General features: G+C 35.3%; 1 protein-coding gene across 1 annotated transcript in view; it reads right to left on the bottom strand.

Moving 5' to 3' along the window:
• Positions 1–19,969, bottom strand: part of zgc:194209 (uncharacterized protein LOC570908 homolog) — a 73,279-nt gene that overhangs the window by 1,243 nt on the left and 52,067 nt on the right. The window contains 12 exon segments of the mRNA XM_054625055.1: positions 1,642–1,837; positions 1,932–2,092; positions 2,785–2,900; positions 2,984–3,136; positions 3,762–3,863; positions 4,489–4,610; positions 4,761–4,850; positions 6,292–6,410; positions 13,387–13,524; positions 14,473–14,588; positions 16,337–16,424; positions 17,790–17,963. Of these exon segments, the coding sequence (XP_054481030.1) occupies positions 1,642–1,837; positions 1,932–2,092; positions 2,785–2,900; positions 2,984–3,136; positions 3,762–3,863; positions 4,489–4,610; positions 4,761–4,850; positions 6,292–6,410; positions 13,387–13,524; positions 14,473–14,588; positions 16,337–16,424; positions 17,790–17,963 (1,575 nt within the window).

The raw sequence follows: 19,969 nt of genomic DNA on the forward strand, positions 1-19,969 counted from the left end.
CTGCAAATTAGTAAATGTGTGAACACTGTTATGGTTCTTTACATTTTACATGTCAAAGACTTAAAAGCTCCTTAAAACTATTTTTTATAAAGTTTTTTTAGTTTGTCTGAGCTGAAAAACTGTTTCTCCGTCAGTTTGACCTCAACTGGCATTTCCCAGGGTTCACTGGGAGTTCAGACCTGCTCCTTGTGTGTGTGTGTGTGTGTGTGTGTGTGTCTGTCTGTGTCTGTGTGTGTGTGTGTGTGTGTGTGTGTGTGTGTGTGTGTGTGTGTGTGTGTGTGTCTGTGTGTGTGTGTGTGTGTGTGTGTGTGTGTGTGTGTGTGTGTGTGTGTGTGTGTGTGTGTTGTGTGTGTGTGTGTCTGTGTGTGTGTTAGTAGAGAGGTCCTGCCCCTGTCCCGTCACATTTCACACCATCTAGTCTCGGTGCAGCCGTGAACAAAGCCTGTTGTTCCCTCCAGACAGACGGACGAGATAATTGTGAATCACGCAGCGTTCCCAATGCATCATGGGAAAGAAGATTTGGATTATAACCGCTGATAAAAACTGCTCTTCTACAACTGCACAGCCTCAAGATGAAACGATATTTTTTATTGTGACTGTTTTAAAGAGACAGTTGATGATCTACATTCACAGTATTTCACATTTTAACACTTTTCAGAAAGATGTTTCTCCAAAAAATTGCCATCTGAACTTTTTCTAGCTCTAAATTTACATAAAATCTAATTATCTAATATTCTTGAAATTCATTTTTTCTACTTTGGGTTGCAGTTAACCACCCGAAAAGACAAGGGTCAGATACTTTACTTGACTAAAGTCATGTGGTTTTAAAGAAAGTGGACTTTTAACGGCTAATGACATGATTCTTGCAGAGTTCTAGAGCAGTGGTTCTCAACCTTTTTTCAGTGATGTACCCCCTGTGAAATACTTTTTTTAGCCAAGTACCCCTAACCAGCGCAAAGCATTTTTGACTCCATCAGTGTCATTTATTAAACTGTGAAGTTGCAAAATTCAGTTTATGAACTTACACGTTATTTTATTGGTAACAATTTTTAAATGATTTTTGAATGGATGCTAATTATCTCCACTCAGGCTCTCCTCCACCAAAGAAATTCATGGTGGACTAATTAATTAGTTGATTTAATTAACAGATGTGTGAAATGTAAATTTATTCACAAAGAATCTCACAAAAGCACCGATTTAAATCTTGTGTTTACGAGAGAATCAAAATAAGTCATTCAGCATTAAAAAAAGCATTTATGACTTATGAAAATGAAAATGATCAACTAAATGAATTGTAATCCCTAATATTCAGCTTTTATCATCAAAAGTGAACTGCAGTCGAAAAGGCGCGGCCTGAAGCTCCGCCCCCAATTGCTGCACCGAACGCTGTTGCTTGTTTATTCAAAGTTTAGTGCGTCCAAATGGCACCAACTTCCACACTGCACTCCTTCTGGTCCCGAACAAAACACCCGCCAAGTTTGAAGTATTTCTGATGAGCGGCTTTCGAGATATGCGACGGACACACACACGCACACACATTCCTTATTTTATCGTTAGATGCTAATCCCTCTATTTCTCCAGAGATCGTATTGATTATATCATCTGTCTATTGATTATTAAATTACAGAAACACACTCTGACCTTGCTCAGGAGGCGTTTGACAGCCGGGTACGGGGCGATCAAGTCCAGGAAGGGAGGCGTGACCTTCCGGAACCGCGTCGTCGTTATGCCAACCAGGAATGTTCCGTGGTCGCTACGGCGGATGTTGTCGGGGTAACCGATCATGTTGTCCATGACGACCTCCCTGGTGCCGGCCTTCGGTCCCTTCAGCCAATATCTGAGAGTGGACACGGATGAGTTTATCTTATTGTGTGTGTGTGTGTGTGTGTGTGTGTGTGTGCACATCTGTGTGTTTGTGTGTGTGTGCGTACTTTAGAATGCGTCCGATGCTCGTCTCCGCTAGCAACAGGAAGCGTTCGTCCGGAGACAAGGCGATGCCGTTGGGCATGTAGAGGGAGTCCAGCAGCACCGTCACACTTCCTGTCTCTGGATCGTAGGAGAGAAGACGGCCGAGGCTGTTCAGCTCGATCACCTGAAACGTCAAACCGATCAGATGAATTGATCTTTTCAGCTCAGTTTGGTTTACTATTCACAAATCTTAGCTTAGTTTAGCCAACTCTAAATAACTTTATCTTAGAAAAGGAGCAGTGTGTGAGATTTAGTGACATCTAGTGGTGATTTTGTAGATTGCAACCAACTAAAACTTCTCACTTGTAAAAAGCGTGGAGGAGAATTATGGCAGCCAACACAAAAAAAGCAAATTTGTTTAGTTTTCGCTCTGATTCAGTCCCAAATTTGAAAACAGATCTATTATTAGATCTGATACATGACTCCATGACTCACCATTTGGCACAAGAAAATGTAAATATTAAGTTGCTCATTAATCCTCAAAATGGAATAAACCATTTGAACTTTTATACTTTAATGAATTTCAGTTTTTTCTTGATAAATAAAACCAGATTTCTTCTATTTACATGCCAGTTGTTTGGAATAATCAGATCTGCTTTTAATTGCATGTAAACATCGTCTCTCCTCTCGGCAGCACTCAGCAGCTCTCTGAACTGAATGGACTCCATTTAGTATTCTTATTAGTATTCTCTTTTCTCCCACAAAAAGGACAAGTGTCCTCGAGGGTCATTTGGAGGGCTGCGGTTGCCGAGCAACGCTGAAAGAAACCTTAATGGATGCTGCTTTTTTTTCCTTTCTTTTTTTTGCTCCTCTCACCTCCAGTTTGACGTGTCGGCGTCCCCATCGACTGGAGGAGTCGGTGAAATAAATGATCCCAGTTTGGGAGGAAATCTCCAAACCGTTCAGGAAGGCAAAGGGAACGCCGTCAGCACCTAAAGGACAAAGAAACGTCACAGACAAGTGATTTATTTAAAACATTACAGATATTTAGCATGCACACCAACACACACTTTACCTTGTGAGTTAGAAAGCAGCAGAGTCTTCTCTCCGGTTTTGGGGTCGACGCTGTGAAGCCCAAAGTACGAGTCAGCAACAATCAGCTGACCTCGGCGATCCAGACGAACGCCGTGAGGACGACCGCACACGAGCTCAAAGTCTGTACTGCTGCCTGAAAACACAAAAAGTGTTGTGAAAGACTGAATGTTTTATTTTTTATTTGGTATAATAATTTGATCTAGAACCAGAAACAGAAATAAAAATATATATTTTGTGGTTATAAACAAAACAACTGGATCTTTTATTTCAAATCAAACAGGTATAAGTTATTTCAGTGATACTACCTTTTTAAGCAAAATTATACGTTATTTTTAAAGAGCATTAGATCTGTTATAAGTGATTTTTCATGTGAACCAAATTAAGAGATTTCCCAGCAGATAGTGAAAAGAAAAAGGGGGAGAAAAGAGAACAAAGAAGCTCCTTAATTATGCTGCTAACAGACCAGAGTCCCTCTAAAAAAGTATGAAAATAAGCGGTGAAACAGCAGAATGTTTGTGCTGTAATATACAGCACAAAATACACATCATTTAAGACAGTAAATTAATATACAACTCAATCAATTAGATGTTGAAATTTCAGAGAATTTCAGACGTTAGTAAAACACTGTAGGGACAGAAACTAAACTGCTGATGTTATGGATTATAAATCTCATTTAAAGTCTCAACATCCCCAAAATACCAACAGAAAAACTCTAATTTAGTGAAGTAGAAACTGGGATTTTAAAATATAACACAAACCACATTCTGGTAAATCCTGCCCCATCTGTGTGATGAGGGTGAGACTGTCATCAGGACCGATCCTCCACAGCTTCCCGTCCACTGTTCCTGTGTACACGTTACCTAAAAACACAACACGAACCGATGATTCAGAGGGAAAAAGACACAGAAATAACCACTTAAAATCTCCACGGAAACCAGTATTATACCATATGAATTTATAATAATAATAATAACCTTCATTTATATAGCATATTCATAAAATAAAGTGCCCCTTTCAAGGTATTTAAAAACACAAAAACAGTAAAATAATATAATAAAATAAAAATAAATAGATATTAAAATCCCCAAACTATAATACTATAATAGAAAAAAACTATAAATTAGTTTTTACTTCTAAATATGATCATGTGCACAATAATAATATATATATATATATATATATATATATATATATATATATATATATATATTATTATTATTATTATTATTTATTTTATTTTAAAAATGTATGCTTTTGCAGGAAGTTTTTTTTTTACTTTCATGCAAATAAAGCCACATTGAATTGAGTTGAATTGAGAAAAAAAAGAATCACAATGTCACATGAGACGTAGCGGCGGCCACTATGGAAAAAAAAAAACCTTGCACAGAAAACAGGCAAAGGTCAGAGGTCAAATCCCCTCCGGGCCCTTGAGGAGATAATCTACAACATTTTTAAATATACACAAGTAAAATCCAGCTCGCTCACCCTCCTCATCTGCAGTGAAGGACTCTGGTCCGTGTAGTTTACCAGTAAACAGCCTGCGGCCGTTCTGCAGCCGAGTGTTGACGGCCAGCGGACCCTCGAGGGCCGGAGGAGGCCCCTTCAGTCTGGAGGAGGGAATTATGTTTAACTGATAGGGACAACTTCAGTAAAAGAAAATCTATCTCTTTTGTGTGTGTGTGTGTGTGTGTGTGTGTGTGTGTGTGTGTGTGTGTGTGTGTGTGTGTGTGTGTGTGTGTGTGTGTGTGTATGCTTACACATGTGGTTTGGGGTCAATGGGAGAAGGCAGCAGGTAAACGCCGACAACCACAGCGAGCAGAACCGCTAATGAGGATCTCTTACCCAACCTGACGGAGAGCAGAAATAACAAACAGTCCTTATTTATTTATATTTTACATTTTAGATACTTTAGACTGCAATAACATTGATTGTTTTAATGTGTTTAACATTTTTGTAAACATATCATAAAACATCTGCAAAAAAACATGAAAAATAAAATAAAAAAAGTATATTTAAGATTATTTAAACTCTTTTCATCAACTATTAAAATAAAACAAACACTTTAAAGCCTAAACTTTGCAGAATAAAGAAAACTTGATAATGACCCTTAGAGTTTCTTATTTAATGCACATTAACACTGTTTTATTTCAACATAAAAATGTGGATATAAGGATTCTGCTGTGCTTGCAGTTCACAGTCTGCAGTTAATAAGTCAACAGTGTTGTGTCACACGTGGTGACCTTTGACATTTGATAAGATGTTTCACACTGGATCTATTAGATGTAACACTTAAAGAAGATTGTAGAGTCTATTTAGTGCATGTGTGTTTTTGTCCTTTAAATGTGAAGAAATTCCTCTGGAGTTTGGTTCATGTTCTCCCTATTTTAGACTTGGAGTGGAAGAAAATGTGTCATTGTTCTCAGGAAATAACAGAAATCACACTGATTGAGCAGATTCTGCAACAGTTTGCATGAACTCCAGTTTATCAGCCGAACACTGTTTCATCTGACAAAGATCTGCAGTGAAACCACAGAGTCCCATCATGCAGATGCACCATTCAAAATATATATATATGTTATTTTAAAGAAGCAATCTTGCACCTTGCAGAAAGCCATTCTTAAAAATGTGAATTATGTCCTTGTTGAGAAGTTAATTTCACAATATATTTCACAAATCCTGAGGAAGTTAAGATAAGATAAGATAATCCTTTATTAGTCCCGCAGCGGGACTTACAGCAGCATAGAGTAAAGTGCACACAAGAGACATAGTAGAAGAAAGACAAGATAAAAAAAAAAATGAAAATAAAAAAAAAAAAATAATAATAAAATAAAAAAAATAATGTAATTGAAAAAAAAAAAAAAAAAAAAAAGTATTATAAATAAGCAATAAAAAACAGTAGAAAATCAACAATAACTAAAATGTTATATTTACAGACAGAAAAAACTATTTTAACTATTATTTAACTATTATTGCACAGTGTAATGTATTGCACAGGTTTTTATTGTCATGTTATTATTGTCATGTGTCAGAGTGGTTGTGTAAGTTATTGATAAGGAGGCAGGAATATGTTTTGATCCAATTTAAACTTTTTTCTCTCTTCTTCCACTCCCAGCTGTGTGTTCTGAGGGATTAGTTCATTTTACAGTAACACCTAAACCGGTTGTATAATGTTAATAAAAAAATAAAATAATAACAATAATAAATAAATAAAAAGCTGCTTTCTGCTTTTTATTAATGCAGATAAGGAGTCTGACCCTTAAAGGTTATAAATATGAGTTTAAAACTTACATAGTTTTGCAGTCAGCGCCTCTTCTTCCTGCTGGAGCAAACAGTTCCGCCTGACTGAGGCAGAGTCGGAGGACATAGTGAGACACACCGGAGTATGAACAAGCGCATCCGGTGTGGGCCTTCAAAATAAGAGCGCATAGGCACATGTTTCCGGTCCATTTGTAGGTCGATATTTTTAGACTTTTTCCAATGGCTACAGATGAGAGATTTACTATAAGTAAATGGATTTAATTAGTATTTACGAAGGAGTGTTGTTTACTTGACTGAACAATGAGAAAATATTTTTACTTTTACTCTACATTATGGAGGGAATTCAGGATTGAGCATGGTGGGAATAAAGAAATATAGCTTTGTGTCAACTGACCTTTCCGACCTATGTGCCTTTATAATTTTCTGTGTGCACTTCACTACTTTATGTGATTTTAGAGGCTATAACAGAGACATAGACTTTGCCAGCTTTAGTATTTGCCCCAGGGACACAGAAATAGTAATTTTGCCAAACATAAAGTTATTTAGAAATGCATCTACTGTAAATACAATATGAACTAAAAGGTGTTCAGGTTTTCCCCAAATAGCATATTTTTTCACAATCAATTTGGTTTCGTAGGTAATGTTGTACCTGTATACACAATTGTTTCACTTTTAAGACACAGTATATTGCATTAGCAATTAATTTAACATACAAAAAACAAACACTTTTGGGGCTTTTAGGTGAGTTTTGTTTTGTCAGATTCTTTTTTTTTGTCTTCAAAAAATGGTAAGTGTATTTTCCCCTCATGACATCTTCTGAAAATGTGAAAGGAGAGAGACAGTCTGAGGTTTTATTTTGAAGGCCTCTTTGACAGACTCCCTCCTGTAGCTTTACACTTATGAAGTCTGTGGAGTTATGTGAGTCAGGGTCAGAGGTCACCAGGAGGAGGAGCTGCTTTGTTCCAGACCTGCCAAAATACTGTCAACCAGCTTTTTTCCCCAAGTTTAAGATCATTATGCTACAAAATGTGATTTATTTTGAAAATATTGGCATTCGTACAGTTTGTCTGTAGATCTAGTAAATGTTTTAGATCTGTGAATTAACAATTATTTTCATTATTCATTAATTTGATGATTGTTTTTAACATAAAAAAGTGAATCTTTTTGTTTTACTTTGATTAACAGTTTTGAACCCAAAGATATTAAATTTAAAAGGATATTAAAATAAAGAAAAGTAGGAAAATTCTCATATGAGACACTAAAATAAATGGGATTTTTTGGCATTTTTGCTTAAAATTACTATCAAATTACTATATAATTATCAAAATAGTTGGAGATAAATTTTTATTTCAAACTAAATTAATAGCTCTTGTCAAACGTATTAAAATAATGCCATTTACAAGATCTTAATTCAAGTACAAAAAGTGTAAAAATACCAAATTTAATCAAAATGAGAGAATAAAAAACATACACAAAGGCACTTTCTGTTTTTAATTCCACCTTTAATAGATGCGGCCCGCCTCATGTGAAGGAAAGGCCACATTTTGGTAACGATTCAGCGAAAAAACCACAAGATACCAACAAAAATAATAAAAACCTGCCTCGAGTTAACTGTTGAGAGCTGCGACATGTGATGAAACCCTCGATTTCTCCTGCAGGTTTGTTTTTCCTGTCAAACTTTTTAAAAAGGCACTGCTGAGGGTCCGAACCTTCAGACCCGACTGAGCTCAAAGGCCAAAACTCAACTAAAGCCTGCACTAAAATATGGCTTCTATTGACTTTAATCTTCAGGAGACGAAAAGAGGATTCATCATCATAAATAATCTCCTTTTCATCCGTTTCTTCGATTCTAAACACGACAATAAATTCAGATTTTGCAGTTCAGGTCTGAAAACAAAACTTTTTTCCTCCTTAAATGGAAAACAAAACTGAGTTTCTGAGCTCAGGTGTTTGAGGAACTCAACATATGAATATAAACCTGATTTCTTCTCTATGTACTTCACAAAAACAGCATAATTGTCAGTAAATGGCGGTAGAGCTAAACACAGATCTTTGGCATTTAACGTTACAGTTTCTGGATGTTTCAAACTAGACACAGATCGCACAAAACAGAAGATCTTAAGAGACTAAAAGCTGCTCATAAATTAAAGCCGATACAGACCATTTAAGGTCCATTTAGTGACAGTTCTGGAGCTTTCAATCAAATCAAATGATAACGTGACGCAAGTTATAGATATTTTATGATGGGTTTTTTTGTTGAAGAAATCGTATCAAAAAGTGCACTGAAAGCTCTGGAAAAAATTAAGTAAGTATATCTTGAGGATTTACTATTATTAAAAACACTATGAAAACCAGTAAATACTCACATTTGATTGGCTGAAACCAGTAGATTTCCTTAATGACTCCTCAGAGCAACTATCTTCAGTTTATCAACAAAGAAAACAAAGAAAAGCAGCAAATTCACAAATTTGAGAAGCTGAAACCAAAGCATTTTGCACATTTTTAGCTTAAAAAAAATTGTCAAAATAGATGCCGAATATTTGTCTGTAGGTTGATTAATTGATTTATCTTCACTAATTGTTTGAGCTCTAGAGAAAACTGAATATATATAAGAAATTCTAGGAAAACAAAATACTAAAACTTATTTTTTCCAGAGCTTTCAGCCACAATTAATGGCCTTCATTAGCAATTAGACTTTCATAAACTGAGTAAGTCTAAATTCTGGTTAAGTGACACCAAACAATCAGCATTATATGATGTAACATGACAATTTGAAAACAAACTAGATATGATAAACTAACTGATATCAAGATCTCTGTATACAAACCAGGTATCACATATCAACTCTTCATTCATAAACATAACTGGCACAAAAGCTTTTCATTACAGATGAATTTATCAACAAAGCCTTATTTATATCACCAGCAGATCTGATTGCATTTGAAAACAGTTGATTTCAATCATTTTTACTCCAAAAATGTAATTCAAAATGCCGTCTAACGCCCAGTTTAATATATATTAACGCATGCTTTGAAGTTGAGCAGCCCAGTAGTTTGTACAGAAAGCATGTATTTACACAAAGAGTCGAACAGGAACACATGCGAGATTCAACGTTTCACAGTCTACAGCTAAACTCAAATCATACGGAAGCTCGTTGAGACCAAAAAAATAAAATAAAATTAGCTTAAAATAACTGACATTTGTAAAAAAAAAAAAAAAAAAATAAAAGAGGAAAAAAAAGCAACATATAATTATGATTGGAGCTTAAAGAAATCTTTTCAAAATAAGATAATAGAGTATTAGATGTTAAGATAAAGTTCAGAGTGTAATGGCGGCAGGAGAAAAAAAAAAGGAGAAATCATAAAACCCGTTTTCCCTGAATTCAAAGTTAAAGTGCCCAAAATGTATTGATACGACTCGTCTGGTTTGTTGTGTTTTAACAGCTAAAGTTGTTTATCAGATACACAAACAACAACAACAACAACAACATGGCTTAAAGATTAATTAACTGTTTCCATGCAGACTTTCGTATCATTTTAAATTATATTATAGGGAAGCAAAAAAAAAAAGGACTGAAGAGTTTGAGCTTTACAAGCAAGTGAAAACCTGATTTATGTGAATTGTTTGACATTTTTCAGTAGTTCAATTCAAGTTTTGTTAATTCTCGGCAGCCCAAATGTTAAAATTTGTATTTTTCATTGTACATTTTGTTGTCCGAATCCCACCAGATTAAGCTGACTTGTTTTATGATTTTAATTTAATTTTTAAATCCAATAAACCAATTAAATTCGAGCAACTTGATTGCTGTGTTTTAAAATATGTTTTTTTTTTAATACACATGAATTTTGAGAACTCTGAAATTCAAGTTTTACCTGAAATGCATTACTGGGAAAATCCAAAAGGGAAATTTTATCTACAAAAAGTAAAGAAAAAAGTTAAATTCAGTCATTCAGATGTATTCAAATATATCAACATTAAGTATTCAGGGCTACTCCAATTATTTATTATTGCACTTCCATAAAGTTTAGGTACTAAACGCGTGTGTTTAAAAAGCATGTGCTCAGTTTATGTCCAAAGTACAGGCAAAGCTAAAAGAAAAACACTGGATCCTACATTTCCCATAATGCAACTCAGTTCCATTAGACTCTCTGCCTCTTAAATGCCCCCAAATGTGACCTCCAAAGTCACAGAATTAAACTATATTATATTTACAAGTATTTCTCCTCACGACGATTTAAACTGAACTTAAAGTATAAAATTGGTGGAATTCTCCTTTAAATGTCACAATTAAACATTCAGCTGCTTGTAAGATTCAAATCCTTTTGAACATTTTTTTATTTGCTTCCACATCATTAACCCAGTGTCTGATAGTAGAATAAACAAGGGTTAAAACCCCTTTAAATAAAACTCTAAACTATATGTTTTCTCCCTCTAGTGGGAAAAAGGCCTCTAAATATATTTTTTTGCTCCAGGCAACACCACAAAAATATCTTTGGTTATAAGAAAAAATATAATTATAGTTTGACACAGAAATTAGAGAGTAGTTGCAGTATTTGTCCACTAGGCGGTGCTGTTGTACTCCATTCAGTACCTGCAGCTCAAACAATGACGCATTTTACATCCTTTTTTAATGACTTTTAAACCAATTTTGATATCTGATTTGTAGTTTTGTCAAAGTGATTGTCTTTGTTTTAAATTATTTGATTGTTTTTTCTTCAAACATCTGAATATCTGCTGATAAATATAGCAAAAAAAACAGAATTTTCTACAAAAAACTACATTGAGAACAATCCTCTTTGGTCTCTAAGCCACAACTGATAAGATGCATATACTAAAAAGAACATTGCATATATATTAAAGGCAGCTATTTGCTTTTCAAAACCTTTCATGAACCTTTTCTGCACAAAAACGCCTCCACTTTTGCACTTTCTGATGCATAGCTTTCGTATATTTAACATCTTTCCATCCTTTACTTTAAACTACCATCCTTTCTTTCTTTCCTCGTCTCCCTCTTTCATATTTCCCCTTTTAATCCACCATAAAAAAGCTGAAACCCGGGTTGACGAGGAGGTCAAGGCTGCACGTTTTAACTTGAGATAAGACAAAAACACGGGCATTAGTTTTAAATGAATGTCTGCAGACAGAGGCGAACGGCACAAAGCAGCCATTTTTCCCTCCCTTGTTCTGTGAAGCTATCAGCGCTTACAGACCTCCTCTTCTGTCAGCCGTGGATTACAGGATCTTTCATAAATGCATAAAGCGCACAAGCAGTTAATCACGGTGTTTCGTGGTTTGAGGAAAAAAAATCCTGTCTTTGTCCTAGAGGTAATGGTCGCTCTGCTTTTATTTTATCCTTCCTTTCTACAGTTAATGTTTCTCTTCTACTTCCTCTAAGCCGCTCAGTCAACTTCCAGAAACCAGTCAAATCTTACTTCCTCCCTCCTCTGACCATACGGGGTCAAAGGTCAGGAGTCACGTCTATCGAAAACTAAATCAGTCAAGCTTTAAATCCAACCAGTTCGTCCTTCACTCACCATAACAGTCTTTATAACCAAAACTACATTTCTTCCTGTGCTCACAAGCTTTTCTTTTTACTCTTTCAGTAGAAACCTTCTTTTTTCATTATGTGTCAGTAAAGTTTTTGTCTGTCTCTTTTCAGTCTCACTAAACCTCTATTAATTATCTGATCCTTCGTCAACGACATTCAGTTTCAGGCCAACTTCTATGGAGTCTTTAGTGTGCCAATAATAATAAAATAAATAATTATTTATTGATTTATTATGCAATATAATTAAGCATCAAAAATAAAATGTAAGTAAATATAATTTTACTAAATTGTATTTCCATTTCATTTCTTCATTAAAAGGAGAAAAAATATGTTAAAGGGTTTCTCACATTTTGTTGCTTATTTGCTTTCAATATGTAATTGAGGATTGTACATACGAATATATCCTTTGAAATATAATGAAAAGATTCTTTAGAAAGAAGATTATATTTGCCAATTAATAAACCTTTAAAATTTGAAGTGTTTTTGTCTTTGAAATTTTAACCTTTTTATTCCCATTTACTAATGTGTCTGCTAATTAAATTAAGACTGAAAATGTTATTCAACTTGACTTTGATTTATAAGTTGTTAAATGTTTTTAAGGTGCTTTAAAAGATATTTAAATTATCCATTCAAGAAACAAAAACAAAAGAATAATATTAATTTATGTTTTTTTTTTGTTTTTTTTAATCCTTGTCTGTTCTGTTATTTTATTGTTTATTTTGCCATCTTTATGTTCTATTGAAATATATATAAATTGAGTAAAGCAATTAAAAAAAACCTAACCACAAAAAATAATCATTTACATTTTTCCTTTGGCACACTCGAGACTCCATACCTGTTCCTTGATCGAGACTTCTTTACTTCCAGTGTATTCTCTAAATATTTTGGTTTTCCTTGCATGTTTTTGTAGCTACAGCTTGAGATGCTCATGTTGTGTGTTAACCTCTAGTAGTATTCTGAATAAACTATTCTCTGTGTCTGTGTCAACAACCAGATTGGTTCTCTGCTTCTGTACAAAAAAAACTAAAATAAGACTTTTTTTTTTGTTATTCCAACAAAACAAAATAATAAAAAGCTTCACCCATATAAATTAAGAAAAAAAAATATGTACAGACCTTTAAAAGAAACAAAATTAAATAAACCTCTAGCTCAACATATGGCCTTGAGTCTTTCACAAGTTTAAAAAAAGGAAGAAGAATTAGATAAATTATGTGACAGCAGGACAGAGTGAGAGAAGAAGAAGAGGGATGAGTTTGGCACAATGAAGTGAATCTTTGGTGTGAGCAGGCAGCAGTTTGAAGTCTTTAATCCGGGCTGAATCAAACTCCAGCATCCAGATTTTGTCCGTTCATGTCTTCAGTCACTTCCTGTCTGTCAGTTTATCTTCTTTATATCATCCCTCTTTCTTCCAGGCATTGGATGTTCTCTTCTCACTCCGCGTTCACATCCCTCTCTCCGTCAAAATTGACACTATTTTCTCCTCTGAGGCGATAAAAAAGAAACAAAATGATCACCTCCTCCGGCCCTGTAGGGGGTAGCGTTCCTGTTTCACAGAGGTTAATCCTCTAAGAAGTTCCTCTGACCTCCGTCAGCGCCTCCTGCAGTCTTTTCCGGTACGCATCATAGCGTCGCTTCACCGCCACCGCCTGCTCGTCCTCCTCCTTGTCGAGGATCCGCAGGAAGTTACGCAGCTCGGGGATGGAGAACGCATCCCACTGAAAAAAAGAGAAGACAAACTTTATCCATAATGCACATTTTATTTATTTTGTTCAATGTTTGTGGACACTAGGAATGATCCTTTTTCTTCCTCTTATTATTTCCTTCTTCTGAATATTAATAATGAGAATAATAATGGTTGTCTTTATAATATTTATCATGTCGCTCATGTCGCTGTTGTTGTTTATTTATATATACGAAGGGAATGGGAGGAAGAGGAGGATCACGAAAAGGTAAAAGAAGAAAGATATGAGAAAGATGAAGAGAGGAAGAGTGGAAAAGCAGAAGATTGAAGAAAAGATGTAGAAATGATTACAGAAAATTAAAAGAAGACAAAGAAGAGGCAATATTTTAACGTATTTAAACCAATTTTCCAGCGGTAAGAGAAAAAAACATTAAGTCATTACAAAGATAAACAATTTACTTTCCTTCTCATGATGTTGTCTATGACAAAATTATAGGATACTAAGTAAAAATGATGACTTTTCATTTCATACGTTTTACATTGTTTTTTTATTTAATGTGTCTTTATATCCTTTAATTCTGACTATCTCATCCCGTGATTTTGATTTATTATCGTTATAATATTTCACTCAGTAAGTCAAAGTTAGAACTTTTTATTGAATCATTTTTACCCGGCATTTTTATTTCATCATGACTAAACTTGTTTTTCTAATTTTTTCTGTCAGAAATGGGCTTCCATAAAAAGTAGAAGAGGAGGAGTTAAAGGAGGAAGAGATGGAGGAGGATAAAAAGAAGGACAAGAGACTTTAAGTAATGGGAAAAAAGAAGAGGAGAAGGATGAAGAAAAGGAAGGAAGGAAGGAAGGAAGGAAGGAAGGAAGGAAGGAAGGAAGGAAGGAAGAAGAAAGAGCGAATAACATGAATAAATATTTAATTTCAGAAGACAGAGGGACTCTTTAAAGGTGGATGGAGGAGAAGCGTTACCATGACTTCTCCTGTCTGCTGTTCTCCCAGGACGAAGCTCAGCGTGTCGCCATCAGGTCCTGCCACCAGACGAAGAAACAACGGCTGCTCGCCATCCGCCAGCTTACACACATACACTGCAGGACGACACACACACACACACACGGATTAATTTAGGCAGTACAGTATGTGCAGTCCTTTAAAGCCACATGCATGCAGGCACCGCTGTGGTCGCTGCAGATGCATTTGGTGAATGTGTGTGTGTGTGTGTGTGTGTGTGTGTGTGTGTGTGTGTGTGTGTGTGTGTGTGTGTGTGTGTGTGTGTGTAAAACAGGCATGGCAGAGGATGAAAGGACGGGTGCGGCACATTAATGACCACAGTCATTTACAAAAACAGAGAGTTATAGAAAGAGAACTGGAGTCGCAGCAAACAGACCAAAGAGAACAATGTATATATTTTATTATATATATTATTATATATATAATTATATAGATATAATATTAATTGGTCAATGTGTTATTATATATATATTTACTTTATATGTTATTATATATAATTATATAACAATAGTATTGGCCGATATTCTTTTATTAGATCAGCAATTTTGGCAAGAAGCTTTTAAATTTGTTAATAAAAGTGTTGTGACAAATAATTAAAGTCTTACAAGTGGTCTAATACGCAATGTCGCCTGTTCGATTCCTACTGAGGTTTTTTATTTCATGTTGTCTCGAATTGGTGTTTTTACTCCTCTGTTTTTGTAATAATTAAATAAACAAGATATATTGTGTTAAAAAGTTTGCTTTAGAGGTGCATGTAGGAAGATTATATTACCTTTAGATAGAGACCATGCTAGCGGTTTAAGCTAAGCTAAACTAGCTGCTGGCTGAAGCTTCATATTAACCAAACAGATAATAGAGTGGTATCTGTCGAGTATTTAAAGATATTTGATACCGTGCTGTTAAATACTGAGCTACCTCAAGCAGCAGGTTAGCTTAGCTTAGCATAAACAATGAAAACAAGGGGGAACAGCTAGCCTGGCTCTTTTGACAAGTAGAAAAATATGCATATTATTCACCTTTAAAGCTCAGTAATTAAAATGTTACACACTATTTTTCTGCAATCTCAAACAGGTCTCAGAAGAAAAAGAGTGTGTATTTTCTTTTTTCTTTCAGGCAGACATCTGACCTCAACTGGTGTCAGTTTGTTTTGTCCTAAAACTGAAGGACATTTCAACATTTACAGACCAAACTTCATCCAACACTTCTGATTAAAGAGAAGCACCAGAACTCAACTATTCGTATTTAATGAAAGCTTCATCCAACTATTGTCTGGGAGGTTTATATATGAAGCTCAGTCTGCACACATCTGTTGTCAGACGTCTGTCTAGACGATGTCTTTTATTAGAAGTCTCACTGTACGTCGTCTCCAGTAATGAGGTAAAAAAAACAGACCAGGAGCTTCTATGACAGCTAGACATTAAAGTTTGGGGGCAAAATGTTTCACAGACTTCAAACACGACATAAAAAACTAATTTAATAAGTTCACAAGGTTTTGTTTTATAGTATGAGACCCATAAAGTCCATCTTTTTCCTTTCTTGGAGACGCTAAGGATAATATTTGAAACCCTGAAACAGCTGCTGATTCATAAAAAGAGTGTGTGTTTATATATACATGTGTGGGTAATCCTGGTGAGCTGTTGATAGTGGGGAGAGCCCTGCAGCATTCAGCAACATGAGGGCGAGGCATTCAGAACCCCCACACACACACACACACACACACACACACACACACACACACACACACACACACACACACACACACACACACACACACACACACACACACACACACACACACACACACACACACAGGCTCCAGTCTTACCCTGTTCCTCCCTGCGATAGCGTTTGTACAAGGCGTATTTGGCCGGGTTGTCTGCGACGGTGAACTTGTTCAGCAGGGCGCCGATCACCTGAACACACAAACACACACACACAAACACACATTAACAAAACAGTCAAATATCAACACACTAATGGCACTATTGTGAATTTAGTGAGCTGACAGTTACACCTTGAATTTGGTTAAACAAAGTAAAGCTAACAAGATTATTACTGTATTTTTTAAAAATGCATTTCTTTATCTTTCATGATCTGATGGGTAATATTACTGTTGGATTAAACGATTAGTAAAAGCACGTGAAACCATATTTTTTGGGGCTTCTTAGTCAGCGGTGGTATTCGACATGACCACACTACTTTCTGGCACATGGTTTTTTTAGTTCACAAGAGAGATTTCTCATTTGTGTTGTTGTTTGTGCTCTTCTGACTGTTTTGAATCATTATCGAATGACAGAATCCGGAGAAATTTGGTGTTAAAAGTTAAATAAACCAATACATAAGTATCTTTTAGGTAAAAAGAGGAAAAATGTGATGTTTTTAAGTGCTGTAAATTACCATTAATCAACTCTACAACTCATACCTTTCCAGCTAATCGCATATGAATTTTTATATTTGAGATTTTATACATAACAAGGGTCCTGATACGGGAAAACAATGAGGCACAAGCAAAAAACAACAGGACGTAAAGCATTTTAATCTGTTGAGTGCATTATTTTCTATATCAGAACACCTCCGAGTTCATTATTGCATTTATAGTATAACATGTACCATTTACTTCGTGCAAAAAAAGAAGCTTTGTGTTCCAATAGTTCTCTTTTGTGGCCCATTTACTTTAAAGTACCGTTGCTATGATTACCTGCAGTTTAATGTACATTGAGCAATAATTTACGGTTACACCTATAGAGAATATCTACGTCAGTTTATGTCAGCACTATAACTGTATTTCTTACATATGGTTTCTTGTGTATTTTATTTAATTTATTTAGTTAATCTTTCTCCCTTTATTGTGTTTTTAAATATTGTTTAAACATCTTTCTTTACCTTAAATAAAGCTATTTGTGTTGTGTTTGAAGAGACTAAATACCTTGCACCTTAGATATGTCTTTGGTCTCCTATTAAATTATTTTATTTTTAATTAACAAGAAACAATATATAGAGTCTGTGATAAAGTGATGATCTCAATCAGTTTAAGTTAATCAACATGTCAAAAAAACTGACAAAACTGAATTAAGATTTAATAAAACCTGAACATCAGCCGGCGTCTGTTAAAGGCCGACTTCAACCCGTCTGTCATCAGACCCTAATTAAGTTATGTTGACCCGTGTGTGTGTGTGTGTGTGTGTGTGTGTGTGTGTGTGTGTGTGTGTGTGTGTGTGTGTGTGTGTGTGTGTGTGTGTGTGTGTGTGTGTGTGTGTGTGTGTGTGTGTGTTAGCCACCTGTTTGACCGTGTTATTGGAGCTGATGTGGAGTGTGTTGGTGACTCCTCTGGGCAGATAGAAGGCCTCCTCCAACCGGCCTCCACCCGCTCCTCTCTGACCCCCCCGCACCGTCACGGGCCTCCTCAGATCCATCTGGACCTTGACGAAACCAGTATACACACCAGTGGAATTCTGGGAGAGAGAGGGAGAGAGAACAGAGAGGAAAAGAGTTATAGTTATGGTATAATGTGTCTTCTTTTTAGTTACTTTTTAAAATATAAAGCTGCTTCGTCGTACAAATCCGAATTTGAGACATTTATGTATAATTTCAACATTAAAAATGTACATGTATGAATGATTTATTGTGTTTTCCATTAACTGATTTGTTAAACTGTTTATATTCTCAATTCTCATTTATGTTTTTAACATGTTATGTTAGATGCTTTTGCAGCCATTGCTGTTACACATTGATATTTGAAGTTGACACAGAGATAAACACTTTTATGGTCATAAATTTTAATTTATTTATTTAATATAATGTGATTTTAAATGTAAAATGTTTTCAGTCTTTATTCATCTGTTGAATTTTTTGATTGAACTGCAAATGTAAGTTCAAAAAGCATGTTCTGTAAAAGTAGGTTTTCTGTTTTTATTTATTATTTTATTTTACAGTATTTGAGCTACATAGTTTGTATTAAATGTGCTATATAAATTAAGATTATTATTATTATAAGACAGTAATGAAAAGGTTTAAAAAAAGCAGCATTTACACTGTAACTAGTATTTACTTTCATAACAAGATATTGAAGTGAATATTGTATATTTGACCCAACAAAAGGCCTTAAGTTACCTACTGTTCCTATTAAGATCAAGAATATTTTTTTTTTGAATATCTAAACTTTCTTAACTGGTAGATATCAGACAATAAAAAACCCTCTGCATTGCCCTTAAATTCATAATTTTCGATTAATTTATTTGCCAATGACTTTCTCCATTAATAGATTATTATTTTTAGTCATATACTGATAGAAATAGTGAGATAATCTATTATTACTTGTCCAAAAAACATATTCAAACATGACAAAGAATAGCAGCGTATCGTCAGCAAACAGAGGACGTTTTTTTCTTGAGTAATCATTTATAAAAAAAAAAGCATCAGACAAAATCAAATCAGAGCAAACTTAATGGAACTTTGTATGAAAGACACAAATTCATTCACAACGACATCACCTGGTTGTTTTCTAAACACAGTGCGTGTTATATGATCTCTACCAGAAGAGACCAGTTCACCCAGTAAGCCCAGTGTGTCATGAAGGACAGATGGCCCCAGACGGCGGAAGAGCATCTTAATCTCATTACACCATGTGGAGCCTGGAGGAGTGTTTGTGTATATGTGTGTTTGGGTCATGAGCTGACAAACGAGATAAGAAGTTTAAAAAAAACAACACAAGAAGACAAAGAGAAACTTCACAGATGAAGTGACAAGAAGACGGGAGGACAGAATGACAAATAAAGGTGTGGGTTAAGACTGAATGTCTGCGAGCTTCACATAGTGATATTATCAGCTCTAACAGGTGTTGAGAAACAGGTTTCACACTTAAAATGTACTGTTTCCTACTTTTGTTTCCAGACCTGACTACCTGCTGACTAGAATAGTGTATTTTTACTAAACCTGGGCTGATTTAAGTTTGAAATATCTTCTTGTCAGGAATTTAATTTCCTTTTTTTTGACCAGTCCATTGTGGTCACCAGTCCACTGTGGTCACCATAACCAGGATATAGCGGGGCAGACTGTCAGACCCTGCTGCTATAAAATTAGAGGTTTTCTAAAGGGACTCTGGTGCTCTGAAGCATTACCACTTCTGTCCACAGGGACCGCCAAATTCAACACTAAATGAAAGTTCCTTATAGTAACTTTACCTTGTAGATATCTGACAATACAGAACCTCTGCTTCACCTATAATCCTTCATTTTTTTGGGATGTAACAGTAACTTATAGTGCGTCATGGTTTTGAATATAACTTCATACACCTTTCATGCTGCCAAGGGAAACAGTGTGGGGGAGAACAATAGCAGGAATAACATCACGCCACTCTGATGCGACTGCTGAGGAATGCTGGGAGCTGGAGCAGTGGATGTTGAAACAGCAGCACACCGTTAAAGGTTCATTAAAAAAGCCTGCAGGACTCTGCATGTTT

The sequence above is a fragment of the Anoplopoma fimbria genome, chromosome 23, assembly GCF_027596085.1.
Source record: "Anoplopoma fimbria isolate UVic2021 breed Golden Eagle Sablefish chromosome 23, Afim_UVic_2022, whole genome shotgun sequence".
Taxonomy (NCBI): domain Eukaryota; kingdom Metazoa; phylum Chordata; class Actinopteri; order Perciformes; family Anoplopomatidae; genus Anoplopoma; species Anoplopoma fimbria.